Source organism: Labrus bergylta, chromosome 10 (assembly GCF_963930695.1).
Source record: "Labrus bergylta chromosome 10, fLabBer1.1, whole genome shotgun sequence".
Classification (NCBI taxonomy): Eukaryota; Metazoa; Chordata; class Actinopteri; order Labriformes; family Labridae; genus Labrus; species Labrus bergylta.
The window spans coordinates 15,719,351-15,735,803 of record NC_089204.1 but is presented as its reverse complement, the minus strand read 5'-3'; the positions used below and the strand labels follow the sequence as shown (position 1 = coordinate 15,735,803).

The window sequence follows — 16,453 nt, the reverse complement described above, 5'->3', positions numbered from 1 at the left end:
TTGTATGGAGCTGGGACGTGAAGAACTACTCCCCATGCTGATATTTATCCAGTTTGGATGGCAGCGTGAGGTAGGTAGAAGACAGTGTTCTAAAAGTCTTTGAGAAATTAACAAAGAACATTGATGCAACATTAATTCTGAGTATTTAAAGGGATTGCTGTGAAAGACAGATGCTCTTTTATTACAGTTCATGAAACACATTTTTGAAATTTATATATTAAGTATTTTGTTACAGGTTTGTAACTTGATGGCTAAGTCTCACATAAAGTTTTTTTTAATCAGCAAAAATCAGAGGCTGTGGCAGAGATCTCCAAAGCACCACACCAACAAAATGTCCCAAGAAAAATCTCAAAGGAACTATGCAAGTTATAAGAACAAGCACATCTTTGGTTGCTGGATATCCAGCTTTTCTTTTAGTACTAAGCTTAACATTACACCTCACTATGAGGAACCAAGAACATTCACTATAGAAAATGTAGTTGACAAAACACTTTGTATCAATTAAAAAAATTAAATGTATTTTAATAACATTAAACATTAAATTGAAAGCTACTATCTATCTGCATCATACAAATACCTTAAAACAATTAGCTAAAGTTCTTTATCCAGCCCGTTATAATAATAAAAAAGATGGCACAGAATGGTTGAGTGGACCTTAAGAGAGAGAGACAGACCCCTCTATCAGTTGTTTATTGTTTTTGCTTTAAGTACAAGCAACATACAGTTTACATAAAATAGTGAACAATGAATTATTTTCTGATCACATGGACAAACTACCTTGTCGGTCGTCTGTGAACCAGAAGGTTGGGGGTTCAATCCCCAGTTCCTTTAGCCACACGTCTACGTGTCCTTGGGCAAGACACTTAACCTCAAATTGCTCCCTCTGCTGCGTGTGAATGTGTAGGAATGGATTAGTTAATACTGATGAACAATTTACATAGCAGCCTCTGCCGTCTGTGTGTGAAAAGGTGTGAACGGTTGGGTGTGAACAGCTGTGTATAAAGCGACTTGAGCAGACAGAAGACTAGAAAAGCACCCTACAAGCTCAAGTCAATTTACCATTTCATAAAACAGAGGAATTCAGGGAAATGAGCAAAGATGAGGCTAAAGAGGAGCAGAGGAGTGAGTCTGAAGCCTCATCTGTAGAGTGTGTGGCAAAATCCTTATGGGCAGCCATGGCAGCCAAGACCTCGTTAGACAGCTGAGCTGGTTTAAGGGATCGGATGTTTCGATGGTATGAAACCATTTTTGGCCGTGCCTGAGGGAGTATCGGTAAGGAGACGGTGAATTGAAGGAAGAAGCGGTCTGATAGATGCAGAGGGGTGACAGTCAGGTTAGACAGTCGAGCTGTTCTGAGTCAGAATCAAATCAAGAGCATTGCCTGCTTTGTGGGTAGGAGTGGGAACCTGCTTGAGGTCAAACAAGGACATGAGAGCTAGGACGTATGCTGCCTAACTCTTCATGCCTAACATTTAAGACACAATCTGGTATTTATAGCAGCATTGATGCTACAACCAAACTGTATATCGTCTAAATCTAATACAGGAGTGCGTATGGCTGAACAAGCAGTTTGAGTGGAATTTGGCACAAGTGCTAGTCTAAATAAAATCTGAGGAGATTACAGGAGCACAGAGTCCACGGAGAGGCAGGGGGGGTCCATCAACCAAAAATGGAAAATGAGTAAGCTGAAGCAGCCAAATCACTCCAGCGTTTGACTCTTTGCATTTTCTTATTACCTACATTCAAGATATTGTTGTTGAACCTACCATTCCAAAACAAAGGGGTTCATTTTAATAGTCATTATCTTTTAAAAAAAGATGTTAGATAGACCGTTGTTGTCTTACATGTCTATAGGTTTTTTCTCCTCAACCTCTGGTCCTTGTTGTCTTTCACTGACGTATCGTTTCCATTGCTCGTGAACCTCAAAATGAACCTTCAGCTCTGAATTGGTATAAAAGGTTTTGCCACACGTTTCACAGCGAAAAGCCTTCTTTTTCCGTTTGTTTTGGTTGCCTGTGCAGTATATCAGATGTGTTTTGTTGGAAACGCTCTGGCCACATTTCTTACAGTAGTATGGTTTCTCTCCTGTGTGCACCCTCAGGTGGACGTTGCGACTAGAGCTCTGAGTGAAGGTCTTGCCACAAAAATCACAGCTGAAAGGTTTTTCACCGGTGTGAACTCTGGAATGCTGAATGAGCTGGTACTTATACCTAAACTCTTTGTGGCATTCAAAGCATTTGAAGCGTTTCTCCACTTTTAAATCATCTTCAGTTTTCACTTTAACTGGTGGGCTCTGGCAATTTTTCGGCTTTTTGCAAAATTTTAAATGCTTGCTTATAGAAAAACTTTTCCCACAATTCTTACAAAAATATGGCTTTTCTCCAGTATGCACCCTCATATGAACAATTCGACTTGAGTTCTGTGCAAATGTTCTGTCGCAGAAATCACACTTGAACGGTTTTTCACCCGTGTGTATTCTCGTATGCACGACAAGGTGTGGCCTTTGGTCGAACTCCTTGTTACACTTGAGGCATTTAAAGGCTTTTTTGCCTTTGTGACTCCTGTCCACATGCCTTATAAGAAAAGAGTCCTTCCTAAAACATTTGCCACAAAAGCGGCACATTTTTTCATCCCTCGAAGGCTGTTCCAGTTCCACGATCACTTCAATGCTGTGACTCTGAGGAGGCGATGATGATCCTTCATCACATTCGCCGCCTATGCTTTCCATTACGCTGACTGATGCAGCAGTGGTCGACGGGAATAGCTCACAGTCACCGGTCGGTTCTGATTTAGGAAGTCTTACTTGAGCCCCGTTTGAAGTAACAGCCTCCACATCTGGACTAATAAACAGATCCACCCGCTCCTCTTTGACCCGTGGGTGCTCTCTCATCTCCGTCTCCTCCTTCATGACGCTTCGCTGTAATGTGTGGAGCTCAGTTCCTCAGAGAAGAGCTGGTTGTCTAAATCAAGGGGGAAAAAAAGACATTAAATGGTAAATATCCGGCTCACAATTATAACAACTAGTACAAGTAAGATGTCTGCAAGGTTAAAACGTCACTTCATCTGCCAAGGTTGAGTTTTCATTTATGAAACTTCAATTCATGTTCATCAAGCTTTGGTTTTCCAACAGCAACTTAAGTAACATTAAAGCTTCTCATCTCTTACTAAAGTGTGAGGTTTAAAATTGCCTTATCCTTCATAAACACCCTGTGAAATTATCAGCTAGATCCTCTATTTAACTCCTACTTCAGACATCCCCACTATCCTCCTTCCTCAGCCCCTCGCCCACTTTTAAGTACTTATGCATCTGCAGAGGAAAGTTAAAAGTCTTATACCTGCAGACGAAGTTGGATGTATATTAGAGTTACCTTAAACCTGCTCTTACACATTTATTTCGCATGTGAAATGATCTGCTCCTCGTTTTGAGTCCTCTTTTGGCGGGCAGCCCTCTTCATGACTCTCTCTTTTTAAACACGACGAGGCTTCGGGCTTAATGTTGGCGGTAAACTGATACACGAACTTTCAAATATTGGAAGAGAAATCAGCACAGTGCAGTTAAAATAAACAGAAAACAGGAAACAGCCCGAGTTCAGCGGTCCCTGTTCAAAATCATGACGAATCTTCACCAGCGCCCCCTGCTGCCGTGGAGGACTGAGGGGGGGGGGGCCTTAATAAAAAACATCAGCGTTTATGATAATCCTTTATTTATCCCACAATGGGGAAATTTACAATGATGTCACTTGGGGATATACCCTTGAGGCCCCTTTCCTAAAATGATAAACGAAAAAGTATATATTTTAAATTATAAATGATGAATAAGAGAAAATCAAGATGTTTAAATGTGGCTCTATGTTTATCAAATAAAATGCTTTTTTTTTTTTTTTTTTTTTTTTTTAAATCAAATTGACCTAAAAGTAATCAACTAACTCATCATCCATCACTTTATCTTAAAGTTCACATGCATTTGTATCACTTAATCTTTTAATTCACTTCTTTTCATCGCCTCTACTTTCCTGATTTAATTTTTGTTACTTTCACCCCTCGTCGGGTTTTAAGGTTCTTAACTTTTGAAGCAAACTTAAAGATTGACAAGCAAAAACACAACTTTTTAGCACAAGATGGATTTATTTATTTGTATGCAAGCCTGAGACATAACTTGCATTAGATGACTTTCTGCACCCTGTAAAGCTGCCAAACATGAGACAACGATGACATACCAATATCATACAGCCTAATATGTCACAACGTGTTATGAATATCTGCTGGATGTACACTCAACATATCCAGCTCGACATCGGGATTGCAACCTACCGTTGAGATCAACCTTTGAAATAAATATTTAAAGGTTGAAAAGTTACATATTGTTCATTTAAGCCTCCAGTCCAGTTTTGAGCAGACAGGTGCAGCTCCCGCCTCCAACTCCAAGCTCTGCCAGAGAATAACAGTCACTGCTGGGCCAAATACAAGCAAAGTCAGAAGATGTCTCCAACTACCCCTCTGCCATTAACCTTCAGCAACCATTCAAAGATATTACAAGCCTGAATGCCGGGGTGCATAAAGCTTTATTTTCATTTCAATGCAGCCTTTAAACTGTCATGTTGAACATAATTTAAATTGTGACTTTGAACATACTTTTCAGTACTTAGAGAATTAAGTGAAGAGATTTAAATGCTTCACAGATATATAAAATGTTTTGACTTGATAGTTGGTAAGTATTGAAATATTAATAACCAAAGCAATTTTTTACCCTTTCTATTTCCACTTAGTGTGCAAGTGCATTTAACACTTCCGGTGGGCTCTGTTCGGCCCCCCGCGTCAGTCGGTCTGCCTCCGCCACTGTCGTGTACAGCCTACAGGCTATGACAACTATACGTTTGTGATGCTTACCTGCTTTAAATTATTTCACTTCAGGTATTAACACGGTGAGCTGTTACCAGTAAGTGCAGAAAGGACACATTTAAAAAATAAATTAACTCGTAGGAAACATATTTTAAGGCTCTGGTAGTAGGAAACTCAATTCTTCTTCCTCTTTTCTTTTGATTAAGGTTGACAAACCAGCTTAAAGGTATATTATCACCACCTACTGGACTGGAGTGTGAAGCAGTAAACAATAGCACAAAAAAACAATAAACAAATAATACTATTGAAATAATCATAAAGAGAGAGACCTCCTCCAAATAATAATCCTGTTTCTTTTGAGGATTTAATTAGATGTTTGAATGTTTCCTGGAAGGTATCCCCGAGCTGAGACTTATTTTAGCACAGTAACACAAATCAGCCATCAGCGCCCCCTGCTGACGCGGAAGATTTTCCTTAGTGCCGCCAGTTACGAGTTATGATTGTCAAAAAGTATACATTTATATAGTATATATTTTAAAGGTCAAAAAGCTGGTATACAGTTCAAATGTAAACCGTTAGAACATGTCTGAAACAGTGAATGAGTAAAAGTGAATAAAAAGTCATATTGTAGTAGGCTATTAACAGGGCTATATTTCCCCCTTAAAATGCATCGTTGCAAGAAGTATTTCAAGCTTTACCTTAGTGATAGTATGAGTATAGTGTAGAAATACTCATGCATGTTGCTTTCAAAATATTTTTAAAGCAAGAGAAAAAGTATGAGCACCTAAAATGCAAAAAGTAAGTGTACTCATTGGCTAGAATCACGTGTCAGAGAAATATTCATTCAAGTTCTGGATTGCATTTTTTGATGCATTAGTGTAAAGGTATCTTTAACGTTGGTGACGCAGCTGGTAAAGGTAGGGTTAACTTCAGGTAATTATTTGTTAAAGAAACATTTAGAACTTAGTTAAACATAGATGCAGCCACCTAGTGATAACAGTTAGTTTGCAGTCAGGGACACAGAGCACCAGAAAATCTCCAAGATGAGAAGTTTATTGGTTTTGCAAAGTAGCTGTTTTTACAAAAGCATGAGGCGGTACAAAGAAACACTTTTGAGAGGAGGGGTCTTTCACCTGGGTGGTAAATGTAGTCTTCATCTAAACACTGGTCCAGTGCAAATTTTCAGTGAGACCCAAAATCAAGGTCAGCTCAGGATATTTTGGGGACTTTACATCACGTCATAAACGAGAGTGCTTCTGTTATTTGTGAAGCAGATTTTTGAAAGCTGCTCAGCTGAGAAATAAATAAATAGAAGAGACACAACATGATGCTTTGGGACCGCCTGGTTATCCTCAGACTTTGTATATCTTTTTAAAAATGATGGCTCGCCTTGCTGTATGGTTAAAAGAAAATCATTATCGTTTTGACACTTTGACCTTCACCAAGATTTCTCGTGTCATACAGGGAAGTACAATATGTTATATTTGAATATGTCAGCGCTGAACCAAATACACTTTCATCATTATAAAAAAAACTCTACTTTCAAGATGCCTTCATATAAACGTCAGCCAAAAATGAGCACGTTACCAATACAGTAGGCATGACGTTACCACACACAACCCTGCTGGTTACACTGTAATAAATAGAAATAATAGCATGATTGTACAACCACACAACACATTAGCAACATTTCAGCCTACTTCTACTCAGACACTTCATACCGTATATGGATATCATGATGTGGCCGTTCTTACATCAGTCATGTATGTTTTAGCACTTTTTTGAAAGTCATTAAAGTCTTGCACAGAAAAGAAAAGCTCGACTTAAACGATTGGTCCATAAAGGGTTAGTTTGGTCAAAGTTCATCATGTGGTAAACCGTAACCTCCATAAATACTAGGCTGAACAGAAGAAACATAAAATGGGACCACAAGGGGGAATCCGCCCTAAAAAACACGCCTTACACAGTTGATGGCATTAAAGAAAGAGCATGCTTAAATGGACCAAACACTGACAATATAAAACCTCAACCTTTCATGTTTACAAAATGCCAGGTAGCTTACATGCACAACAAAATACTTTCTGCTGGTAAATCAGCCTGATGTTAAAAAGGAGACCAAGGTCCAAAATATATACATCCTAAGTCCATGAGCAGGGTCATGTTCTTCTTAAATCACTCTTCATTTTTACTTTCAGGTAGGAAGAGGAGGGGGGGGGGGGGTCTGCTTCACCTTTTATTAAAACACACACAAAGAGCTGGGATTTCATCAATAGATTACAATCAGAAGGAGAATAACATTCAGTTGCCTTTCCAAATGGCTTGAGAAAAATTAAAACAAGAGTTAAAAAGAAGAATTATTATTTCTTATAGAGTTGTTCTTGAAAAGACAAGGGATCAGGAACTGGGGCCTGTTGTTTCAAACATCATTTTAAGGATGAAACACAAATGCTTTTAGAGAAGTTCTGATACCATTTTTACTTCCTGCTTCGGATTCTTAGACTTTTTATTGGCCAATATCAACAGTTGCATCGATAGGAGAAAAAATAAACATAATATACTGGTGGAGAAACACTGATTGTTGACGTTTTGCTACCTTTACCTGAATTCAGTGAGTTTTTGGAGGGCCGATAAATGATGTTGTCAGGTTGCAGCGTTGATTGGAATACTCGATGATACCCAATACAACATTTGAGGCATTATCATGAGGCCGATACAGATACTGGTATTGGTACCACAACAACTCTAAAACATAGTGAGGTTTTCGAAGCACATGTACCGAGGCTGGGTGTTTTTTGTTAGAATATGAGCTGTGAGTCCCTTAAATGACCAGCGTGTAGGAGTTAGAGGCGTCTATTGGCAGTGTGTGTGAGGGAACCGGTCCTCGTCCATGGAGTCCAGCAGCTCTTTCCGAACCAAAGACTGACACCATAGAGAATCTTTGGGATTCTTTTGACAGTTTTGCAGCGACCAAAGCTTGAAAGGGGCACTTTACGGAAAAAAGATGGTTGCAAGTTCACCACGAGTAGCTTCTAAATCCCACACTCTGCTTCTTTAAAAGAACAACCTTTTTTTTTTTTTTTTTTTTTTTTTAAAGTGTGCCAGTACCTAATAAGTAAGCTGGAGTACCGTGCCAGCTGATGTACCTGCACCACAACACCACCTGTGCAGAAAACCTCAAACACACCGTTTCTGAAAACTCAAAATAGTCCCAACATAATTTGCTATACACTGCTCTATGTCAAGTAAACACATAGGCAGCTCAGATCCCCACACACTCACTCACACAAACACAAAACCCTCCCTGATTAGAGCCCTTTAATTCAGAAGTCTTGAATTGCTCATCTCCCTCCTGCAAAGCTCCAAACAAAAACAATACTGACGCCAAAAACCTACATTACACCGTTTACACACACTGCTCAGTAATGATCACAACTTAACATGGGTAATATTAACATATTGTTAAAGGAAGATTGTCGAAAATGTAGTGTTGCAAATGTATAGTCACCAGTTTATAGAAAGAAAACACAAACACACCCTTCAGACACAATTGTTACTGGATTTTTGTACACTTCTGTTTGGATGTAATACTGGAGTAATGGTGCGTCACACTGGCTCATATCTCTCCCAAACTGCACTTCCCTTCATAACTAACTGTACCCGTTTCCTGGGTGTGACCAAAATAAACCAGCGGCTGCCAAGAGAAAACAAGGAAGACCCTGTCTGACCAACCAGGAGAAAACAAGTTTCGCTCCAGAGCCGTCAGTCCAGGAGCAGTGAAACTTATTGCTATATCAAAGTAACGATGATAATTACTTAACCTCTTCATGTCTCAAGATGTCATGGCTTACTCCAAAATTCACAGCAGAAAGAACGAGACGGGAAACCCTGATTGGCTGAAAGACTGAAAGAACAAATGTCCAAAAACATGGCAGCACTGAAAAGTATGCATCAAATTCTCTGCTTGATGTGAACGATAACCTCAGTAACCAAATATGGTCACAGTTTCTCATACCCAGTTGAAGTTGTGTTGGTATTTCTAGCTTTCTAAAACGTCACCTCTCTTAAAAAAAAAAAGAAAAAAGAAAAAAAAAAAAAGGCGTTATAAGATGCGACAGATAAAATGTGTCTACCCTAATGAATATTTTAATAATGTAAGTTGCAATTACAGGAACAACTTTGTGTAAGAAAATGATATGCTCAATTGCCTTTGAAACTCCTTTGTTTTATAAGCCTGCTCTGACAGCTGAGAAGGTGATCCATTATTGTTTAGTAAGAAATTCAGGATTCTTTTATGTTATAACTACCACTCATAGCTTCATAAGAAAAGGTTTTCATAAGTAAAGGTTTTCCAACACTAATGAAAGCATAATTACCTAACACAAGGGAAAAAACTAATAGGCAAGTTCTTCTTATTTTCACATTTTAAGAGAACCTATATCATTTTACAGAGTTACCATTCATTTCTAAAGCCTTAAACTGCAACCACTAGTTGATTTAATGTTATAAAAGTGAGGTAACTGCCATGTAGTTCAATAATCTATCAACATTTTTAAAAATGTCATTTATTGTGAAAATAGCCTGTCCAGTAATTGATAATGGAAAAAAAGTTAGTTGCAGACCTAATGATGCCAAAGGTTACATCTTATAAACCCTTTGTTGAAAAGTGGTACCAAAAAAAAAATCAATGCAGTGAAATTCTAATGCAAAGTACTCTAAGATGTTCTCAAAGTAAACTGAGCACTGATACAGACTGAGGTGTAAACAGAGCAGCTTAAGAACCTGTGATACTGTGCGTTATGCTTCGAACTAATCTCGACTGTTACAGTGTGTTTGTTATAACTTCCTTTCTGCCTCGTTAAAGGATAAGACATGCTGTGTGAAGGGGGTGGGGTTATGGAGACAAAACTATGTAATGAATTTAAGACACAAAAAAAATTACAATTATTAGACCTGCTGGCTGAATTAAACACAGATGGACCTGCTCCATGACATCTACCTGGAATGATTCAGTAAACAATTTTAAAAAGCCATAAAACACACAAGACATACTGTAGGACTGAAAACGGACCACCAACAAACTGTGACATTAACTTCATCATGTTGTGCATCACTATATCGCCTACGCTACTATAGAAACATGGATACTTTACATTCAAAATACCATCAGGATCTGATCCTGCCTCAAAAAGACTTGCTGCAACTGGATGTGACTTAAGGATTTTAGTTTCGTTTTTTGCTCAGCACACACCTGACAGCACCGTTTCTTCAAAACCAGTGCTTTTTTTTTTATGAGAATAACTTGCATACTGGTTTAGAGTACAATTTCAGATGAGGCTTGCATGAAAAATCATATTCTAAAACTAATTTGAAAATATTCTTGCCCATCAAAGAAAACAGTCAGAATTCGACTTCATGCCGGGACATTCCCTCTACATGAGAACGGCTGCAGCGATGCCTAAAATAAGTACCAACACACAGAGAGTACAGCATGGGACGATTCATGACGTAATCCTCAATTTTGGGAAATTAGGTCGATGAGTCTGCGGCGTGTTGCCATGACAACTCAAGGGATCACAGGGGAATACCCTATGGAGAAAACATGGTGTAACTCTGCACTCCACTGTGATCAGATCAGAAAACGACTTTTAGACGATAACTGGAATAAGTAGAACTTGAAAAATCCTGTTTTTGAACCTAAGATTCATCATGTAAGCACCTCTTAAGTCTGATACTGCGTCATTTGACAGAATATTTGTCACCTTTAATCAGTTTCTTTTAGTATCCTCTGCTTTTAATCTTAATCACAGACATGTAACAGTCCATCAACAAACTTTTGGAAGACGTTAACATGGCCAGAATTGAAGTGCAGAGTTCAAACTTTTAATCAGCCACTGGAATTTGAGATTCTTCCATAATCAACATTTTGTCATCATATTAGTTTGTTCCGGATCAACTCGTTTCTATGATATCCTCATTATGATCCCATCACTTAAGTGTTCTTGACACCTGCTTCTGCCTGAGCATCCCAAAAGGATTCACCATGAAGTTGCTATTAATAAACCATAAGATCCCTGAACTGACAGAACTGGGGCTACGAAGAGGAAAAACCTGAAAATGGAGCGAACACATTCCCCATCAAAGCTTCATCATATCAGATTAAATATAAAGGAATGAAAAGAAGTGAATGAACTCTAACTTGTCACAGCCGGAGCCCTTTTCCAGTTGCTTTGTCTCTGCCGTGTTGCATGATGGGTAACGGACAATGACGTAACAGGCTTGTACTGTGTGTGTGTGTGTGTGTGTGCGCGCGTGGTCTTCTTTGATCGAGTCCTTGCTTCACACTCACTTGCAGAAACAGGAGGAGCGGGAAGTTAACCCAGCTTGGTGATCTGTAGATCACCTTGTATCCGTACTGTGTCGATAGCGGGCAAAGATTTTACTTTGTGATAAAAGTCAAAGAGCTGGTGTCCGTCCACGAATATCCGGAACCTCTGGTGCTCGCAGTGGATCTCAATCTGCAGCGATGATAGGAGAGACACGGACGGAGAGAAGGACAGGACAAACAAGGAGAGGGAGACAGTGAGAAGCTTAGATGTCAGAACTCATCAATACTATAAACTGAGATTAAGTAAAGTACATGAAAGAAAATATCAGTGCATAAGGAAGTAATGACATTGGCATTAGTGCATCGAAAAAATGAAAGGAAAGCTTCAATGTTGGTGCCTTCTCACCTTCTTTACAAGCAAAAAAAATAAATCATCTGCCAAGTTTCTCTATGGTTTTTCAACACATTAACATTAGTTAAATCTGCTCAAAAACAAACTGTTAAAATGTCAAGTTTCTCACTGGTCCTCGGCTTCTAATCCGTGTGCTTTGCTAACACACCGCTTGCTGTAGCATTAAAGGTAAAGGACATGCATAGTGATATTTATCATCTCATTAGGCCGCCGTCAACAAATGTTGCAGCGTTCCTTGAAGCAGATCTCTGCCTTTTTAAAAATAAAATAATTTGAAATCCCTTTGTGTCCAAAACACTCCTTCACATTTGATATTAGTTGATGATGATGATGACTTAGCGATGCAAATTTAGTCAGCTAATACATTTACAATGAGCTAACTCTAATATGTCACTTAAAAATCAGAGATTTATTTAAACTATAAGCAACTGCATGGGGTGAAACTGATAATCTGCTTTAGTTGAACATCTGTTTTCACACATTAATCCAACAGAGAATTATTCTGCATAAAGAGACCAAACCACAACAATAAAAAAAAAGCACGATCAAGCCTCCTAAATGTCAATCATCAGCTTTCACACCACCCAAAAAAATGTTAGTCCAACATTCAACTGTCGCTCTGTTTATCGCCACTAACTCCAAAAAGAAATGTCTTGCTATTTAGCTTGTACATTTCAACAGCAGGATGCTAACTTTTTCACACTTTTGAATGTTGATGTGACAATATTAATCCCAGCAGCCTTAACTTAATACAGGAAACAATCAGAACGCTTAATGAGAAGAATGTGAACATTTTATTGCCAGCTGCTAATCCTGTTTGTAATCTATTACGAAGGCTTAACAAAGCCAAATCAAAATCCAGACTGATGCTTAAAAAAAAAACATTTTTTGTATCCAGACATCCAAATGCTGTCTGATAAATAAGCAAAAAAGTATATGTTACTTTTCCATAAGAGCTCTGGCTAACCTCAACCAACCAAACCACTTTCCCTACAGTATGTTTGGAGCCATAGACAACCAATCCTGTAGATGTGATCCCACCTCCCAACACTGACTGTTTCACTGAACTCTAGCCGTCCTGCTCTGAAACCACAACTCATCATGTGTCTGTCCACATGCCTGAGAGTTTGTGAAGCAGCAATCTGCACGGTAGCTTTAATCTACAGCCTCCAGCTTTGTTTTAGCAGAGTCATGAATGTGCTAACCTGCGTGGTCACGCTCTGACAATAAACAATGACACTTTATCAGGGAGCTGACATTACATAACCAGACACAGGGATCAACTCCTAAAATAGGTCAAAGCTAGTGGTTGTTTTGTTGAGGCGCGTTGTGCTTTCTTTACGGCCTAAACCATCCTTCTTTTATCATGAATGACTTCAAATGTAGAATTAAAGTCCAGTGACGTCACTTTCGAAACTGTCACACACCGTATGTCTTACTCATGTGCATATTCAGAATTATTAGAGCGGAACATGACGTTACAGAGTCCCCTCTGGTCATATGAGAACTACTCATCCTGCATTATAATGCTCAGTCGTCTACTTCATCCACACGCATAAACAGCTGATGCTGCCGCTAATGTGGTTAACAGCCCGCTACACAGAACACAGCCTTAATCTACAGAGGATCTACAGAGGATGGATATAATGAAGCATGGAAAGCATTTCCTGTTTTTTCTCTTATTTCTACATGCAAAGGGCAATTACTAGGAAAGACATAAACTATACACAACATTCCTATTTGAGGTGAAAATAACATTTTTTTTAAATTACTGATGAATATGTCCTTTTAAGTAATCGATTTATCGTTTCATCAGTAATGTTCCATAAATGTAAAAAAAAAAAAAAAATTCTCTTGACAATTTTATAACCCACATAGGCATGTCTTCATTTTTTTTCTGTCCACATTTAAAAATGTAAAAGCCTCAGTGAAATAAACAAGGGAAATGATGGTGCATACTGAGATTTTTCATTAGCATGAGGCTGCAGGCCAAATCACAGCTGTGCTGATGTTCAGTACAAAAAGGACTCCCTTATGTACAATGTTCTTTAATTAACCAACAATCTCAACTCACTGCCAACTGTTTTCCGCCGACACTGGAACAGTGAATCTTTACACTTGTGTCTTGTTTCTTAACTCATTTTGCACGGGTTTTTATTTCCCTTTGCTCAATTTCATGATCGCCTTCTTTCCACCGCTGTAACAGTTTGAAAGTAGAACAGTGCTTGAAACAGCTATGACAACACATGAGGTTATGTGATGTGGTCAAACAACTTCTCTTCAAGAACACTACAGTACAACGTTCTGACTTTTAGTCCTTTTGGTTATTACATAATTTTACTTTGCATTGCAAGACTGTTTAAAGCAGAATCAGAGCAAAAATATGATAAAGTATTTGCCAAATAAGATCCAAAGGAAAAAAGATTGAAGTACACCATAGAAGCTGGAAGCAGGAGGAAACGAGAGCTCCCCCCCTATATTTATAAAAGTACAACAAAAAATAACAAACTCTCAGCCTGCACACAGAGATCACCACAATCACTTCAGTAAGAAAAGGATGTTTACCCTAAAAGGCTGATCAGGGATGAAGGGAAAGTAGGAGGTGGATGCCTCCTCCCCAACCCATTTTCCAGAGACACGGGCGCTGCTTAGGAACTGGCGGTCAGAGAAGCGGGCAGTCAGTTTCAGGGCCACGTCATGTGGAGGCTCCTCCTTCTCCGAGTCCCGGCCACAAGTCAGGCTAATGTCAAAGCTGAACGAGGAAGGTAAACAGAGGATTGAGGTGGCGACAGATAGCATATGAGCCCAATTACTAATCAGGATTAATTTAAATTTTGCTGCTGTGTAAAACCCAACCATTGCTTGTTAATTATGCATAATCCATGCTGCCGGGTTTGGTTAACCGCCCCTCCCCTGCAGCTGTGCTGTTTACACACAACCCTCTTTGTGTGAGTGTGTAGACATGATTACAGTCTCCAACTTGCTGAGGAAACAGTTGTGTATTTTGAGCCTCGGAGCTGCTTTGTTGGACAGAACGTTCACATGAACTTTGCCATGAAAACACTACCAGCAGCAGCCACTGAGCGGGATGAGGTCACTGAGGGGGGGTTTTCTTCCAAGTTTGACAGAAGTTTCCATGTAGTGTAAGGACACACCCAAACAAGCCTGCCTTGCATGGTCTTCTTTTTCCCCTTTTACCCCCCCTTTTTCCACCCAGCTTGTTGGGGGGGGGGGGGGGGAACGCCCTGTCTCTGCATACTTAACAAGCCACTGTTCTCTCTCTCTCTCTCTCTCTCTCTGGCTGCCCACGCATTACTCACTGTGTCCTGGGTGGCTGTGCAAGTCTGACTGCCTTCAGAACAGAAAACACATGCCCAGATTATCTGTGCATACGCATGACATAATAGTGTTTTAAACATAGTGTAAAGAACGCACGACCACAGATAAGGATAGTGTTCATGCACTGTTGAGCGTTATCTTACCTGTCTGGCTCCAGGTCGACAATGCCCATCACTATGATCTTCTTCCCTGGCCGCATGCCGCCCCGGATCCGCCCGTTGAATGGCACAGTCTACGCAAAGTACATTAAATTCATTACGCACAGCCCGGGACGAGCGCCAAACAAGGACACTTAGGAGGTAGCTGAGGCTATTCCCTACCAGGAGACGTGCTATATCCTCCTTGTCAGGTGAGATGAGGCCAGGGTTCCCCGGCGAGTCGTTCAGGTGGTCATCCTCAACGGTCTGCAACACCAGTGACAAAAGACACAGCATGCAGACTGTCATTTACAGAGTGCTTAGGTAAGGAATAAAGTGACCTGGCGTGGTTTAAACACACCCCATAAGGTTTGCAGGCCCTTATATCAACACAAACACACACATACACACACACTGTGTGGCCTTGCACGCGGGGAAACTCGACAATAACGAGGTGGCAGAGAGGACCTGTCACGTTGCTGTCAGGTATCCGTGTCGTAAACCAAGTGAGAGCATAATAAGCCGCGTAAAATCTGCAGTTTTAATGCGACACACACAACCTCACATTCAGTACACCGCTTGACCAAGCTTAGGTGAGCGCGCGCACACACACACACCGGTACATTTCACCTCACCACGTATCGGATTTCCTCTCCGGCTACACATGAAAGAGCAGTCGGGTCGCAGTACGCCGGACACTGTAGCCTACTCTGCATTTTCAATAAGCGCCGGATAATCGTCACAACGCCGAAATTCCAAGTGCGTTATCCACTCAGCAGTCATTTATTCTTCACTTCACCCCCCCCCACCTACCACCCCTACCCGGGCCCCCGTGCAGCTCCAAAATACTCACTATTCCGTCCTTTTCCGCTGCCTGCACCGCCATCTTGAGCTGAATAGCATAGGATGCTTATTATCGGAGCAGAGGCTGCCCTGCCGGAGAGTGTGGTGTGTCAGCGTCGTGGCACTGACAGGAGGATATTCCTGTTCCTGCCTCTGTTCCTTGGTCTCTTCGCGTCTGACTGGGCCCCTACAGAGAGCACATGCACCGAGCAGGACACCCCCCCCACCCCCCTCTCTCCCTCCTCCAGCTCCTCTGTCCGCCTGCAATGGGTGGATATCTGCTGACGTTTGCTTTATAATAATTACTGCCTAAAAGCTTAATCCCCTTCTGTTGGGACGAGGCTAATCAGACAGATTTTCCTTCAACCCTTCACCCAATTAAGCGACGCGCTCTTCTCTGCTCTTTCTATTTACAGTCGCAACAGTCAAATTCATAATTCACATTTAGCAACTGGTTAGTATGTCAGCTCACAGAAATGCAGCTATCGTCTGCTCAGTTAAAATGTGACACAGTTGGGCTCTGGCCTAATTGGGCAAAGTGTGCACGCTCAATACATT

General features: G+C 40.3%; 2 protein-coding genes across 5 annotated transcripts; both read right to left on the bottom strand.

The window, feature by feature from the left end:
- Positions 1 to 644: 644 nt before the first annotated feature.
- Positions 645 to 3,608, bottom strand: LOC109987827 (zinc finger protein OZF). 2 transcript variants are annotated; one of them, XM_029278301.2, is made up of 2 exons: positions 3,386 to 3,608; positions 645 to 2,960 (listed from the first exon to the last, which is right to left on the bottom strand). In XM_029278301.2, exon 2 carries the CDS (start codon positions 2,906 to 2,908, stop codon positions 1,841 to 1,843), a length of 1,068 nt encoding a protein of 355 aa, XP_029134134.2. In that variant the 5' UTR covers positions 2,909 to 2,960; positions 3,386 to 3,608; the 3' UTR covers positions 645 to 1,840. The 2 variants fall into 2 exon arrangements, with proteins under 2 accessions (XP_029134134.2, XP_029134133.2); XM_029278300.2 differs by having other exon boundaries at positions 3,369 to 3,607.
- A 2,268-nt stretch (positions 3,609 to 5,876) lies between these two features.
- On the bottom strand, positions 5,877 to 16,114 carry LOC109987805 (galectin-related protein). 3 transcript variants are annotated; one of them, XM_020639035.2, is made up of 5 exons: positions 15,906 to 16,114; positions 15,236 to 15,328; positions 15,059 to 15,147; positions 14,142 to 14,328; positions 5,877 to 11,354 (listed from the first exon to the last, which is right to left on the bottom strand). In XM_020639035.2, exons 1-5 carry the CDS (start codon positions 15,936 to 15,938, stop codon positions 11,211 to 11,213), a joined length of 546 nt encoding a protein of 181 aa, XP_020494691.1. In that variant the 5' UTR covers positions 15,939 to 16,114; the 3' UTR covers positions 5,877 to 11,210. The 3 variants fall into 3 exon arrangements, with proteins under 3 accessions (XP_020494691.1, XP_020494692.1, XP_029134131.2); XM_020639036.2 differs by having other exon boundaries at positions 15,236 to 15,319; XM_029278298.2 differs by lacking the exon at positions 15,906 to 16,114 and adding an exon at positions 15,688 to 15,825 and having other exon boundaries at positions 15,236 to 15,319.
- Between the last annotated feature and the right edge of the window lie 339 nt (positions 16,115 to 16,453).

Bases quoted from the DNA above. Each gene is read 5' to 3' on its own strand.
- LOC109987827 (XM_029278301.2), bottom strand. From the start codon at position 2,908: ATGAAGGAGGAGACGGAGATGAGAGAGCACCCACGGGTCAAAGAGGAG.
- LOC109987805 (XM_029278298.2), bottom strand. From the start codon at position 15,768: ATGCAGAGTAGGCTACAGTGTCCGGCGTACTGCGACCCGACTGCTCTT. The intron at 15,148-15,235 runs GTAGGGAATAGC...TACTTTGCGTAG, and splicing joins AGGATATAGCACGTCTCCTG to ACTGTGCCATTCAACGGGCG. The intron at 14,329-15,058 runs GTAAGATAACGC...TTCCTCGTTCAG, and splicing joins GTCGACCTGGAGCCAGACAG to CTTTGACATTAGCCTGACTT.